Below are 15,849 nucleotides of genomic sequence, written 5' to 3' on the forward strand. Positions count from 1 at the left end.
ACAGGGGCACATGGCACTGTAAGATTATGGACTCCCAAAAATAACTTTATTCCTATTCAGATGCTTGAGGAAAGCTGGATTGTAGCGTTGCTTAAGGAGACTGAGCTGAAAAATCAGAGAATCGGCCTTTTAAACTCTTGCTTATTAACAGATATGGTCTACCTAAAATGGGAAAATATGGGATTTGTCTGCTGCCCAGCCAGAGTTAATTTGTATGGTTCATTTTGATTTTGAACAGTAAATGTCCTATCAAGAGGAAAGTTGGAATTATCTTGGCAGAAGAGAAAGCTCATGGGTTTGTGTTGGTGGGTCGCAGGTAATAATTCTTGTGAAATGCAATAAAATTGTGTAGGGAACACTGGAAAGTTTTATTTGAAATGGACTGGTTGCCAAAAAGAGTGTTTTGTGAGCAGGCTTTAAAACCATCCCTTCCTCGCTGTCGGTCATGGTCCATAATCCTCCATAAAATGAGGAAAGGGAGAAAGAACATCAGTAACCACATTATTACATCTTCTCCTGGTGCTATTGCACTGAAATTTGACTTTGCTCCTAAGCTGAATTATCTTCTTCATAATAAAAGCAAAGCTCCTCACACTACAGGAAAAACATCTGAAATTACTAATTATTATTTGACCTAGTATTCAAAAATAACATAGTGACATTCAATTATGTAAATTGTCCCTAATTTAATGTTTTTAGGGAAATACAGCGCAGGTATCATCACTTCCATAGTGATTTAATGTTTATTTTCCTGTGTCCATGGACTCCACAATAAGCAAGGCTGAGAGGTGTTGGTGTTTGTCTTGGCTTGTGCTGGAAGTGGGTTGAGTTCCCCAAGGACAGAAAATGCTGAGGAAAGATCCATGTTGAGGATCTAAGGGAGGACATGATTCTTTAACCCAGCAAAATCCTTTGTCATGGATCTATTTACCGATATTTATCAGTATATTGACGTGTAGTTGATATGGATCTATCTCTCTATCTATCTAATATATATGGCAATATTCAAAATACTCTGCCACTTAATCAAAATGATGAGAAATAATTTATTGGTGATAACATAAGAATAAATTTTCCTTTAATGAGCTGCCCTTTATTTAAGTTATCTTTGAAAACTTCCAAATGCAGCGATTCAGTGGCATTTAGGTGCCAGCACAATGTATTTGTGCAATTCTTGGTGCTTCTGTAAATCTTTCTGCCTTTTTCTCAGCTGTTATCTCAAGTGTGGTGCTTCTTGGTTCTGGAAGTGGTCCTGGAGTGCCTCCACATCCTTCAGCGAGTTTCCTTTTCATCACAGCAGCCCTCAGGCTGCCCCTACCGCCTGCAGCTCTGCATTAGGAAGAGAAGGATCCCTTGACTTCCCCAGGTTTTGTTCTCTGAAGCTCTTGAGCTCCTCTAGCATAGAAGCACCTTGTCCTTATCGCTGGTGTAATTCCTGAGCTCTCAGAAGGTATTTTCTGCAGCTATTTTGGGGCTGGAAGATGCTCCTGGGTGCGAATTCCTCTAGTCCTTGGCAACATTGCTTACACTTCATATCCTTCATTTTTAACAGCTTCAAAACTGTTTTTATTGTAAGTGCTGCTGGTTTTCAGGCTCTACATGTGAAATTTTAGTTGCAAACTAAAATATAAATAGCTGGGCAGAAGATTGTAGAGCTAAAAGGGAGTCCTGAGTCCATTTACAGTTTCTGCAGCTGTCTCTGTGCTTGCTGGCTCTGCTCTGTGCCTGCATCACTGTGGGATTTGACGGTGATGTGTGTGTTTGGGATATCAGCTCCAGATTTGTTTCCAGTTGGATTTCCAGAGGCTGGACTGCTCTGTGTCCACCTGTGAGGAGCAAATCCAACCAGTCAGGTTGGAAAAATCTGATATTTTGGCTGTTCATGTGAACAGAATTGCTGTGTTGGTGAAGGATGCCGTGTCCGAAGATGATGCTGGAGCCTGGAGTTAATCCAGGAAAACCTGAAGGGGCTGTAAATGTAATTCTATCAGTTTTATAAAAGACAGATTTTTCTCGGTGTTTGGAACAGGGTTGTCCCACCTCTGGCCAGTGATTACTGCATTAGTCATTAGAAGCAAAGCAATATGTAGCAAGGATTTGTTTCCCTGCAGGACTCAAAACACTCAGGATACACCAGGCTCTTCCTTAGTCTCTGCCTTTTTGTTAATCCTTGCCATTTTCTGACAGCTCTCATTAGTCATATAGGGAATGTGGGAGCAGCAAATTAACTTAAACAGGTGCTACCATTGCAGCCTGAGAGAGGATCCAGCAATTCCTTTTGTTTCTTTAAATTTTATTTTTTATATTACTGATTTGTTGGATTCTGGCAAAAAAAAAAAAAAAGGCCAAGGGGATCCCATTCTCTTTGTAGGGGTGTGTATTGGGAGAACAGAAGTGCTTCCAGAAGTCAAGATTCAGTGACTCAAATCTGAGAGGATTGAGAAATCAAGAAAGAGGAAGGATTCGGGGTAGGATTTTCTTTGCACCATTTATTTGGGTTTCCCAGCATCACGCAGAGATGCTGTGACGGAAGTGAAGATGGAAGTCAAGTCACTTCTCCTGTGCAGCTGCCTCAGTCAAGACCTCACCAAGCCTTCCTGTAGCTCCTTTATTTAATTTTCACTCCTTTTGGCACTACAGATGATGGATCTGTGCCTTTGGTAGCATCTGCAGTTGGTGAGGCAGGATTCATGCAGTTCATTCACTGCATTGCCCAGGTTAATTCCTTGGATGCTGACTCATTTCTGCACAGAAAGTGCTTTGACCTCAAGGGAAAGAATAAGTGATCCTTATTGTTTTTCACATCCTAATTCAGTTCCTGCTTCATCAGAAATTTGTGTAACATTTTAGAAGTAACTAGTTTCACAACAGCTTTTCTTGTAATTTTATTTAGGGTTTTTTTTTTTTTTTGGGTTTTTGGAGGGTTTTTTGTTTGTTTGTTTGGGGTTTTTTGTTGCTTTTTTTTTTCTTCCCATTTTAATTTTGTCTCAGCTGAAAGGTCTGGTAGCAGCTGAGAAATTTCCACAGGAGATGCATCAGCAAGGATGTGTTAGATAGCAACATCCTCACCCACTTCCAGTTCTAGAAGAAGAGGAACCACAGAGTGATTGTCATACCATAGGAAACTACCAAAACCTAAAGACAAGGTGATTCTAGGCTCTGGAAGGGATTATTGTCCACTGAGGTACTTCATGTATCCATGCACTTCTTAATATCAGTGTCTGATTAAAGTATGGGGGATCCAAGCCCATCTCTGAAAGAGAGGAGGAAACACCTCTGATGCCCAGCAAGGAGCTCCCAAGTGCCAAACTGAAACTCAAATGTCATCCCCAACTATAGAAGTGAACAGACAAGGGGCGACAGAGTTGCTTAAAGTGCTGAGTAAAACTGAAAGACACAGGGAAAACCAGTGTGATATGACTTGTCTCAAGTTTTTCTGGCCATGGAAGAGGCTGATGAGCTCAGGAACAACTTAGAAAACATTTGCAACCTATTTTAGTTCCAGTGTGGGCAACTGTAGGTCTTTGGGAATGATTTACATAGGGTGAGCTGTGTCACTGCTTCTTTTGTGTTCTGGTGAATCCCCTTTGGAGGCTGAGGAGGCGTCTCTGGCTGTACAGGCATCTTCCCTTCCAGAGATATTACCTTCTGCTTGAGGCAGGATGGTTGACACTCCTTTTATTATGGCTCTTGATAACAACAGCCAAACCCCAGTTTACAAATCTCACTTGGACTGGGGACATCGAGGAGGTTTAATTCAAAACCTGGGTTTGCAGGAAGTGAAAGGACACCAGCTTTTTTAGGTTCGCTCACATTTGCCTTGAACTCTGAGCAAGACAAAGTGGGTTTAGCAAAGGAGAAGAATTTCTTTCTTTCAAAGGAATTGGGACCAAATGGAAAATTTTAAGGGGAGAGGGAAGAACCCCCCGAAACAGTCAGATGTGTTATTGGGATGTTGCTGTCATTCCTCGCCTGTGTGTCTTCACTGCTGGTCCCTGTGCAGTTTTGTTTCGGCTCAGTGCAGCAGGGTCCTGTGTTGCTGCAGAGCTTCTGGGAATGTGTCTCCACTTCTGCTTTCATTTTCTGTTCTAATTGAAGTTGTCTCACTCCTTCGGCATCTTGCTTAGGTGCCTCAGTCCAAATAAACTGCTCTGCAATTCAGCCAAAAGACCTTTCTGTTATACGTGGACAATCCTGGAGTGCTAATGGGTATTTTTTTCTCCTACCCAAGCTTATTATCCTTTAAGAAGTAAATTTGAATTGTGATTACAAATCAAATTGAGGACATTCCTGCTTATTGCAGGAGGGTTGGACTAGATGACCTTTAAAGGTCTCTTCCAAAAGAAACCATTCTGAGATCTCTGTAATGCTTCCAAATCTCACTTCTCCTGTGATAGAACTTTCATTCTTTTGGATGAAAATAATTTCAGAGAAATTTTGCACCTTGCACCTTCCCCACACCAGATACCTGGGTGCATAAATCTGTGTTTTGGGTACCACCTCCTCCTGCACTTGCACACGAGGTTCTTTGAGAGGTGCCCACATAAGTGATTAAGTGGCAATAATTATATTTCTCTCGCATCAGCAAACAGTGGGAAGGGAAAAACACGCATGGAAAAGGAAGATGATAAAAGGAGAAGGTTACGTGTTATGCAGATTCTGAAAGGAACTGACATGTGAAATGGTGCAGTGACAACCAAGAAGTTGAGCTTCCACCTGGGTATTCCTCCTGTGTGTTGCTGGCACGGATGTGTCGGTCTGGTGTCAGTTTTGGTGTCACCAAGGTCTTATTTTGGGTACCAGCAGCACGGGGCTGAAGGCTGCTGCAGGAGAAATATCCAGAGAGCTCTTGTGCCCATAGATTCAGATTAAGCAGTGAAGTGTATTTGGACTGGCAGCTTCTTTATCAGATTTTAGAAGTTTATCTGTACCAGGAATTACTGCCCTGCACGGTGTGTATTGGGAGGTGCTGGTAGATGGATAAATCCAGGCTGTCCTGAGAACCTGAGGATTGGGAGGAGGATTGGGAGTGGGGAGAAAGTTTCCCTGTTTCTGTAGTCCTTTGCCAGTTTAGGGAATGTTATAATAAACTCAGTGAACTTTGCTTCCAGAATTGCCCCTTTAGCAGCCTCAATGCTGACACTGATCCCTGTTTTTTCCAAATCATTCGGTATTTGGCAAACTCTGAACATGATTTCAGGCTTTAGCTGTCTCAGATTATTTATGCCGGCTTCGGATGCTTCCAGTGGACAGTTTGTTTTGGATTTTTGCCACGTGCTGCTAATGCTGTCCCTGAAAATGAACATATTGAGACTGGTCTTTCTGAATGTGTATTAAACTGTGATCATGTAGCAAAAGATCACATAGAATGTGAAAATCAACCAGTATTTACATGTTTAGAGTCTGTACAAAGCCTAATTGGCAATCAAAGTTTTAGTCTTTTTCTGTCAACTTGCTAATAATCAGATGATTAGTGTCAGTTTTATCAGGACACTCTGAGCCTTGTCCTTAGAAATAGTAATTGATTTTGTTATGCAGGAGAGCCCAAGTAATATAATTAATTTGTAACCATGTTTGGAGATTGTGCTTTTTTATGTTGGAAATAAAATTATGTTAGTGTAGTAAAATTGAGCAAATTCAGCAATCAGAATTAATTTGAGAAGAATCTTCATTCAAACATGGAAAAGGATATAGAAAATATTAGGCTGAAAGTATATGGTCAGAGGGCTGGAGCCAGTCTGGGAGAGCTGGGGGTGCTCACCTGGAGAGGAGAAGGCTCCAGGGAGACCTCAAAGCCCCTTCCAGGGCCTGAAGGGGCTCCAGGAGATCTGGGGAGGGACTTTGGAATGACAAGACAAGGAGGAAATGGCTTCCCACTGCCAGAGGGCAGGGTTAGATGGGATGTTGGGAAGGAATTCCTGGCTGGGAGGGTGGGCAGGCCCTGGCACAGGGTGCCCAGAGCAGCTGTGGCTGCTCCTGGATCCCTGGCAGTGTCCAGGGCCAGGCTGGACAGGGCTTGGAGCAGCCTGGGATGGTGGAAGGTGTCTCTGCCTATGGCAGGGGTGGAATGAGATGAGCCCTAAAACCTTTTCCAACTCACACCATTCCAAGATTCTGTATTGACTTCAAATGCCATAAATGTTTCCTTTCATAGGCATGCAGAGTCCATGAATTTTTGGCCAGAGTGTTCCCAGGAGTTTGTAATAGGCAAAATGTATAAATGAAGTGTAGCATCATTTTTACATGGTCACCTGTAAATGTAAGCATGTAGCGACTCGAAAGGCCTTTAATTAAAATATTGCCTAGAGCAAGTATTAATGGGTGGCAAAGTACAAACTTTGTGTCATTCTTTTCATGTTCCCATTTAATTTTTTATGTTTAAATGCAAAAATAGTAATTTTTCAAGTCATATAATAGCTAATACAACAGCCTGCTGGAATGGTTGTCGTTAAGAGAACCTTTCTCCCTGATATATGCTAATTACCTTAGGATGCATATTTCATTGCATTATTTTCTCCAAAATGCTTCAGAAAAGCCGGCTGCATGCACAAGGTGTGTTGGATGCTGAGCCAGAGCCAGGCTCAAGTGCAGCAGGGCATGGGAGACCACAACCGATTAACTTCATTAACACTGCTTTGACCTCCCTCAACACTCCGAGCCATGTCTGGGGTTGTTACCGGTAAACCCTGTGGCACCCCTGGGATTTATAAGGCTTGAATTAACACCCCTTTGCTTTCTGATCTGGAAGCTTCTGGTCTTTGAGTGGTTTTGTGGGAAGGACTTGGCTCTTTTATGTCCCCAGAGTTGCTGAGGCTTTTAGCATCTCCATGGGGTTCATGCTTGGCTCGCCCTGCTGGATTCATGTTTGGATGCAGAAGGCACAGGTGTTTGTTGTTACACCAATTCCATGCAGAATAAACATCTCTAGAGATGGGTGGGTGGGTGGGGTGGAGCGGCCTGGTGCTTTGTAGCGTATTTATTGAGTGTGCAGGAGGGAGGAGGCAAGGTCAGTTTGCTCAAGGTAACCAACTTAAAGTCCTGTTTGCACTTTTCACGTGAGTCAGCAGTCTTGGATATGCTCTGATAACATCAATAAAAACAGCCATCTCTCTTGGCCTGAGCTTTGAAGTAAAATCTGGATGAGGAATTATCAAGCTTAAGCGTAGGGGGTTTCTTCCCCCCTTCTTGATGAAAAGCTGATGCTGGAGTTGCAGAGCCACACAAAGCAAGCCCAACCCAGCACTTCCCTGACATCATCCCTGTTGCATCTGTGCCTGTAGTAAAGCCATAGGAAAGCAGCTGGAACACTTCCCGGTGTATAATGTATGTCCTGCTACCAAGCAATGCGCCATGAATCCCTGCCAGATGTATTTCACTGGGACATATTAATTTCTGTGCTTTGAAGTGCGCGTGGCTGGGGATAATATACTTAATGAAATATTGGAGCGAGAAACAATACAGCATAAAATAGTGCTGTTCGTTTGAGGGCCTCAGAAATGAAACAATTCTCCAAATCCCAGCCTTGGAGTGGATGTAGAAGATGAGGGTGGCTGTACTTGGACTGAAGGTCCTGGATCTGGAAACTTGTGGGAGACTGCAGGAACAGGGTGATCAGTGAAATGCTTTTGCTGAGTATTCTTCCCAGTATCAAATATCTAAAATTCCCTAAACTGTTGTGGGTTTTGACTTCATGTTTTTTGACCTTTCTTGAGCATTTTGTTGATGCCATGAGGGAACTGTCGTAGTTGTGAGGTCTTGCTCCAGTGGGGCATTGCTCAAGGAAAAGCTCAACATTACAAATAATGTTAAGATGTGCATCATGTAAACTTTAATCTGTATAAAGTGTCACTGCCACCTGATTGCCCAAATCCTGGTGCTGAGGGCCCTGTTTTTCTCCCTAGTTCCCTTTTTTCTTTCTATTTGAATAACTCTTAACATCTTCCAGGGCAGTTTGGAGTTTGTTAGAACTGGTGGAGACCTGGGGCCGTGTAACTCTGGATTTACTTTTATTTGGAGCTGCTGGTGGTGTGTATTATCTTCTTGTAGTGGTGAAGTTTGAGAAATCGGCCGCACATTTGTTGTTTCAGTGCCAGAGATACAGTTTTGTTTGGTTATAAGCAGTACAAGAGAAATAAAAAGTGCAATGTACAAATGAGTTGGTTGCAATAATTCATATCCAGTGTAACATATGGACATCTCTGAAAAAAGGTGAGTTGGTAGGGGAAAAAGTGCTGCTGATTAAATCAACATGGCTTCAAAATCCCCCAGACAGGAAGGAAAGAAGTTTATCTCCACTGACACAGGAGTGGGGAAAAATGTATCTGTGGCAAGGGCCAGGTGTGCAGGGGAAGGTGATGGCCAATTTGTTTTAGCAGCTAAAATTTGTGGGTGCTGAGTACCACACAGAGATTGATTCAGGAGGTTGCCTGCTGTGTTGCTCAGAAAATTTTCACTGAAAATTAGAGGGTCTTTCTGATACCTCAGACTGGGGGCAAAATTAGCAAAAGCTTGAGGTGCTGGGGGAGTTACATCTGAGTAGGGGGAGCCTGTGTTGGGTGCGTAGTGTTTGGGTGTTGAATACCTTTACCTGCTACAGCTTTGGGCTATTTGTAGGATAGCACCTAACCTGGTTTGATTTTGTTTTTTTTCAGCCTTGCTAACGTGATGACCTGACAAGATACAGCGCAGTCCTGACTATGCAGCACAGGGACTGATGGGAAAGGATCCAATATGAGTGTAAATGATGTTGGAGGCAGACGACGCTTTGAGGATAGCGAGTACACGCTGCACATCTACCCCGGGAGCATCGCAGAGGGGACGATCTACTGCCCCATCACCGCCAGGAAAACGTCCACGGCCGCCGAGGTGATCGACTCGCTCATCAACAAACTCCAGCTCGAGAAAACAAAATGTTACGTGTTGGCCGAGGTGAAGGAGTTCGGAGGGGAGGAATGGATCCTCAACCCCACGGACTGCCCCGTGCAGCGCATGATGCTGTGGCCGCGCATGGCGTTGGAGAACCGGATCAGCGGCGAGGATTATCGCTTCCTGCTGCGGGAGAAGAACCTGGATGGCTCCATCCACTACGGGAGCCTCCAGTCCTGGCTGCGGGTAACGGAGGAGCGGCGCAGGATGGTGGAGCGCGGCTTCCTCCCCCAGCCCCAGCAGAAGGACTACGATGACTTGTGCGGTCTGCCGGACCTGAACGAGAAAACGCTCCTGGAAAATCTCAGAAACCGCTTCAAGCAGGAGAAAATCTATACCTACGTTGGGAGTATCCTCATTGTTATTAATCCCTTCAAGTTCCTACCTATTTATAACCCCAAATATGTAAAGATGTACGATAACCATCAGCTGGGGAAGCTGGAGCCCCACATTTATGCTGTGGCAGATGTGGCTTACCATGCTATGCTCCAGAGGAAGAAGAACCAGTGCATCGTGATTTCAGGAGAGAGCGGCTCGGGAAAGACACAGAGCACCAACTTTCTGATTCATCACCTCACCGCCCTCAGCCAGAAGGGATTTGCCAGTGGAGTAGAACAGATTATTCTTGGAGCTGGCCCAGTGCTTGAGGTAAGATGGAAATGATAGTAGTGTGGAAATGTTTTAACAGTGAAAAAAACCCCAAACCTGAGTAGTTGGGGTTTTATTGTGACACTTGCTCTGAAGTTATCTGCTAAATACTGATAATAAAGTGACAACAGCGTTAGCAGTGAGAGAAGGTTGTGTTTCCACCTATAGAATCCTACCTGCTTCCAAAAAAAGAGGAGAAAAATAAAAATGCAGCAGATGGCTTGCTGCCAAATTTGTTAATGCTTGTTTTCACTCAAGTGTTTCTTAATGCTGGTTTATCTCAGTGGTTTCTCAGTGGGAAAATGGAAATGAGAATTATCAGTAGCCATTTTCTAATATATTGGAACAAAAATTCATTGCACGTCATGTATTGATAATGTTGTATTTATGGAGTTTCTGTGCATTCAGCTTCTTTGAGCTGGGAAAGAAATCAAAGGTAACTTTCATGGTCAAAATTGTGTTTTCTGACCATGAGTGCTTGATTTTGCCACTTATTGTTTCCTTTATAGGAACTCTTCCTGTAAATTAGAAGTTAGATATACTGGGCCATTTACTTTTCAGGTATGTCCTTGGAAACCATGATGGATGGAAGTGGTTTGGTGGCTGCATCCTGTCCTGTCCTGTCCTCTCCTCTCCTCCTCTCCCCTCCCCTCCCCTTGAGAAAACACCGGACCAAGCTCCCATAGTCTGCAATTAATAGTGGTTACTGCGGTGACCCACACTGGTGACCACATTAATTTCAGAAAACTGGTATGGAGACTATTGCATTCCACCCCCAGTCCTGTTATTCCACCTGCAATCCTGTTATTTATTTGAAACACTTCCATGCTGTTTAGTTTTTGATATGTTGGTAGATGTGTCATGTTGGACCAAGGATGTTTTGTGGTTCTCTTTAGCGGTGTCAGAGGGAGCATCTCTGTCTAGGTTAGATTCCCAGAGGCAGAGAAGAGAGATCTCCATGGAAAGGTGGGGAATTGTTTTTTTCTTAGATTCTACTTTTCTCAGGAATAGGTTGTCTGCTTGCTTGGCTCTTGGATGGTGACCACTCCCTTCTCCTGGTGACCCTTCACAGAATGATTTGGGTTTGAAGGGATCATCCCATTCCACCTCCTGTCATGGGCAGCAACACCTTCCTCTACCCCAGGTTGCTCCAAGCCCCATCCAACCTGGCCTTGGACTCTTCCATGAACAGGGCTTGGAGCTTCTCTGGGCAGCCTGTGCCAGGGCCTCCCCACCATCACAGGGAAGAATTTCTGCCTAATTTTTAATCTTCTTTTCCTTTAAAAAGCACCTTTGTAGTTCCTCTCCTTGGCTCCCTTTCCAGTAGATGAGGTTGCTCAAAGCCCCAGTGGCTGGCGGGTTGTATATGTTGGGATGAGGTGGAGGGCACGGATGCACTCCAGCCTTTTGTTTTCCTTTCGCAAGATCTGCAGCTGTTTTTGAGGGGAAAAAAATCCTGAATCCTATCTGTTATATTTTTTTTTGCTGTTGGAACAGAAGTTTGCATTCCTTCGCTCCGGCAGCTGGACGGCTGCTGTTGTGCTTTGTCTGCTTCCAGGCCTCTTGGAAAAAGTGGGAGTAACCCAGAATTTCTTCTGCTCTGCTAGCACCAGTACCAAATAGTCACAAATCAGGCAGCCTGAAAGATAAAGTGGCTGTATTTCTGCTTTTTCTTCTCATCCTAGAATTTCCCAAGAAAGGGATCTTCAGAGCAGAGCTTTGGGTTGTATTACTCTGCAAACTGTTTGCAGATTTGACCTTTTGAGTTGTGGTCGAAATAAATTGAATAAACTCTGGAAGTGTAGACACCAAACTTTTGGGAATTTTTTTTTTTCTTATTTTCTTTTGTGCTTCTTCTCTCCTCCAGACACCTGCATTCCCTTTGCTTTCCCTTTTCATATTTAAGATCAGATTGTGTTCAGCTCAGGTTTGTCTTTCAGAGGCAGCGACCCAGCTCTTTGTGCTGTGACTTTTGATTTAGGGAATGGAGCAGCCAACAGCTCACTGGGACCCGTTGATCTCTTTCTCTGCTTGAAAAGTGTCTCTGGCAGGACAAGTGCATGGAACCTTCTGTTCCTGGGAATGCCTTTGCTGTCATGGTCACACAGCAGGAGCGGAAGTGGAGCAAAATTAAGATTTTTTGTTTTAGCTTCTCTGTTTTTCTAATTTACCTTTCTTGAACAGCTTCAGGCTATTGTTTGGGATTTTTTTTTTTAATTTTTTTTTGTTGCACAAGATTCCTGAGTCTTGTCCAAATTGGACTTTTGGGGACAGCAAAGACAAGCTGTTACTGCCCTCTAAACACGGTGACATCATTCACTAGTTGCACATAGTTTGAAGTGTGTACTGAGACCAGGCGTGTCCTTTAAAAGTGTATTTGCTCTAAATCCTATGGATTTTCTTTTTCCTCTGCTGGGATTTAATAGGAAAATTTTGTTGTAGTGATGTTTCTTGGAATGGTTGCAGTATGCTCCTTTTGGTGATAAATGATATTTTAAAATATTTGCATATTTATGTATTATTTGTCATAAATCATATTCCTTAAACACCATACTAATTTTTCCAATAACAAGATTCCAATTTTTTAAAAAACAGGTGATTTTCTTTATATTTTTTTCTCAGTTTTCATCCATTTTTTTCTAAAGCTATAAGAACTTGCTTCTTCAGCAGAGCTGAGCTTAAGATGTGCCAGGGGAAGTTTAGGTTGGAAAAATTTCTTCACACTGGAGAAGATGTGGCTGCCCCATCCCTGGAAGCATTATTCAAGGTTCTATTGGAGAGGTTGCATGCCTAGGTCTGGTGGAAGGTGTTTCTGCCCAGGGCAGGGGGTTGGATTAGATGACCTTTGAGGTTCCCTTCTGATCCAAATAGTGCCATGATTCAATTTGTGCTCTACCTGGACAACTGTGCTTTATCCCTGGGGATATTTTATCCCAAATCTGGGGAACTTGATGTGAACTTGGAATGGTGTTTTAAAACCCTGTTTTCTCTTTAATTAGATTAGCTAGAAAGATTCAGATGAACTTGATGTTGGAATCCCAGCTTGTTTTTCTGGAGTGTAGCCCTTAGAGGTGAGATGTGGATGGAATCATTACCTTGTACTGGTGCATGGTTCAGGCTGTGAGCATCCTCCATCCTCCTGAACCATGCTTCAGCTTTCTGGGGAGCTCAGTTAATTTATAGCATCTTTCTAATTTCTTTCTTAATTCTGCATAAAACTGCAAAAGTAGGAAGTTCCTCCCTGGCTCAGGTATGCCCAAAGGTCCTGAGACAGGTATTGAATGAACCTTGGTCTAAAGGAGTCTGCACCAGATTATTTTGCCATCAGTCCCTTTCTCAGCATCTCGTTTGTCGCAGGGGTACAGCCATGGCAGCTAAACACAGCAGATGTGTTGTCTGAGCAGCTGTTTATTTGCCTTTTCAAACATCCCAGTGGGGATCTCTCAGTTGCTTTAAGAAAAAAAAGAATAAAGCTAAGAGCTGTGTTCCTGGGAGAGGCCTCGGAGCACAGGCGGTGGCCAAGGGGAGCTGCTGCTGCCCTTCACAGCTGATACGCATCTGCAGCATCTCTGCCAGAAAAAAAAAGGAATTGATTGCTTGAATTGCTTTGGAAAGAGCTGCAGAGAGCTTTCTGTAGACATGGCCCTGCTATTTGCATTCCCAGTGGTGGTGGCTTGCACAGGAACCTTAGGAACAGCAGCTGGAGCTGCTTTTTGGTTTCTGGAGCAATATTGTGCAACGTGTGTTTCGCTTTTGTGGGGGAAATCAGAGTAGCCACCTGAAGGCCTGGGAAGCTGAAAGTCATTATTTTTTCTTATTTCTTTAATCCTGATTATGGGGTTGTTAGAGGGAAATGCAGGCAGCATCTAGATGTTGAATATTATTTTCCGGGACCTTGCAGCACGGGGTCCTCCCAGCTGAATTCAGCCCTGGCAGCTGGAGCTGTGGCCCTGCGAGGTGTGAGCAGAACAGCTCCACACTGCTGGAATTGCAGTGGATGCTGCTGGATGTTTCCAGAGCCAAACAAAGAGCCATTGAGTCAAGTTAAAAAAATCAATTAACTGGAATGATCAGGCATGTCCTGGACTTGCAGTAGGTTCGGATAGCACTGGACAATGCGGAGGGGTGAAAGCTCCCTGTGCACCCAGCCTCCACTGCTTCTCCTGTGTGTGCCAGACCTGGAGTTATCCTAGGTAGGACCCAGCTCCACTGGCAGATCCCACACTCTTAACTCCTGTACTCTGGAACCAGGGTAAGAGGATACTTGATTTGTATAAAAATTAGGGTGCCATTATTTGCCTGTGAGAAATGACACTTGCAAATGGACCATATTCATATTTTTGCCTGGAACAATTAGCATTGGTACACTTTGGTACACAATGGTACCTTTTGGCTATATTCCTTTTTTTTTCCCTATTCCTGCTTGAAACAGTATTAATGGGAAATAAAATGTGGGTATATTTACATTTTTATTCCCTACTTGGAACAGTATTAATGGGAGGCAAACACATTCCATTAAAATGGTGTGATGGTTTGACATTGATTGATATTTAGGAAAAGAAGTAAGAAACACTTAGCAAAAGAAATAGATTCTCTGATTCGGTTCACAATGTTTAGTTTCCAGTACACTGATTTTTAAGTAATTGAGTTGTATTGTGTGACTAAAAGTTTTATATGCAAAAAAATGGATTTATATGAAAGGGAGAGGGAAGATACATTTTTCTGCTCATTATTCACTTTTGATCATTTTTAACCTATGACACGGGCAATTATCACTGCTCTGCCATCTGAGTTTGGGGTAGGTGTGAACGCTGCAGCCAGGATTTTTTCCCTCTGCATTCTTGCCTCCCCAGCGCCTGGAAAGGTTAGAGGGAGAGCAGCACACGGAGATTATCCAGCTGGTGCCTAATGTGGGAAGAATTTGTGCAGGCCTGACACAAAGGACTCCCACAGCAAGGCTCAGGCACCAACTGCTTTTCACCAGCCTTGCAAAATGCTGGGATTCTTCAGCTGGGGAGGTTTTACAGTTTCAGGCTCTGTATCAAATAGCATCTTGTTCATCCCTGTTTCTGACACTGAATTATTCAATATTTTCACTGTAGAGTCTTCCTGCCATATCCAGATGGGCTGTATCAGTGCCTGGGTGTAATACTGTAATTATTTCTCATTACTTGCTATCTTCAGCAAATATTTTATTACTCCAAAGTCCAGATTATTGCACTTGAATGACAAAAATTGGTGTTTCTGCCCTGAGATGACAATGGGGAGATGGATTTGTTATTAAAGCAAGTTTATATGAAGCTGCTTTTCCTCCACCCTTATGAATTGGGAGCTATTTTGTTTCCAGGAGGGAAATGTCAAATAAACCCTGACCTTGTTGGGTGGAGTGCTCACCTTGCAAGATATCCTGACTTTATGGATCTCTAGATAGCCAGACTTTATGAATCCCTAAGTACCAGGATCTCTGGCTATCCAGATTCTATAAGTATTTATGTATCTATACAATATAACCCTGAATCTGAGCCTGGCAAGGACCACGTGTTTGTGCAAACCCAGATGATGCTCAGCATTATATGGTATTAGGGAACAATTTACTTAATACCATTTTTAAATATCTTTGTCTTATTCCACTAGTGTGTCTGTTATTTGGGTTTGTATTTGGCTTTTTTGGTAAAACTTGAATATCAAGGTGTACGTTTAACAAAACATGAAGGAAGGGCCCATTTTCTGACACCTTATTTTTTCCTTTTTCTATTTATCAAATGCTGTAATTATAATGTAGCACTTTGATAAATAATGTTTTTGATAAAAAGATCATGTTGCTGCTGTTCAGCAAGGCTTCCACGAAGACTTGATAACCAAGACAAGGACTTGTTATCCCTAATGTGCATAGTTAATACAGCACCATCTTTTTCTAGTCATGGAGTAAGAAATTAATGCCTTAGTAGGGATTTTGTTTCTTCCCTTCCCTCCCCTTTCTCCCCCTTAAAATACAGATTGTTTTTTTTCTTTTCAGGAGCATTTACTGATACCCTTTTGACTTTTCTCATGGCTGGGTAGCCTGTATTGGAATCAACACGCTGGGCTGGGTGCTGGGTGGATGCCAGGTGGGTGCTGTGCTGCAGCCCTTGGTGGGGAGCAGAAGAACCTGGGAACAAGGAGCCTTTGTAGGACTACACCCAGTTCTGCTGGTATCAGTTGACAAATTTGGGCTTTTTAATGATTTCTGCCATCCCTGTGGCTTTTCTGGGCCCGGAATGTGAGAGCTGTCCCCTA

The 15,849-nt window shown here is 43.2% G+C and overlaps 1 protein-coding gene across 6 annotated transcripts in view; it reads left to right on the forward strand.

Annotated features, from left to right (window-relative positions):
* The window catches only part of MYO9A (myosin IXA), a 173,401-nt gene that overhangs the window by 21,872 nt on the left and 135,680 nt on the right, over nucleotides 1-15,849 (forward strand). For all 6 annotated transcript variants that reach the window (XM_058847326.1, XM_058847322.1, XM_058847324.1 and 3 more), the window contains exon 2: nucleotides 8,652-9,573. In XM_058847326.1, the coding sequence (XP_058703309.1) occupies nucleotides 8,731-9,573 (843 nt within the window). In that variant the 5' untranslated portion in view covers nucleotides 8,652-8,730. The remainder of the gene's footprint in view (nucleotides 1-8,651; nucleotides 9,574-15,849) is intronic.

This window comes from Poecile atricapillus, chromosome 11 (assembly GCF_030490865.1).
Source record: "Poecile atricapillus isolate bPoeAtr1 chromosome 11, bPoeAtr1.hap1, whole genome shotgun sequence".
Taxonomy (NCBI): Eukaryota; Metazoa; Chordata; class Aves; order Passeriformes; family Paridae; genus Poecile; species Poecile atricapillus.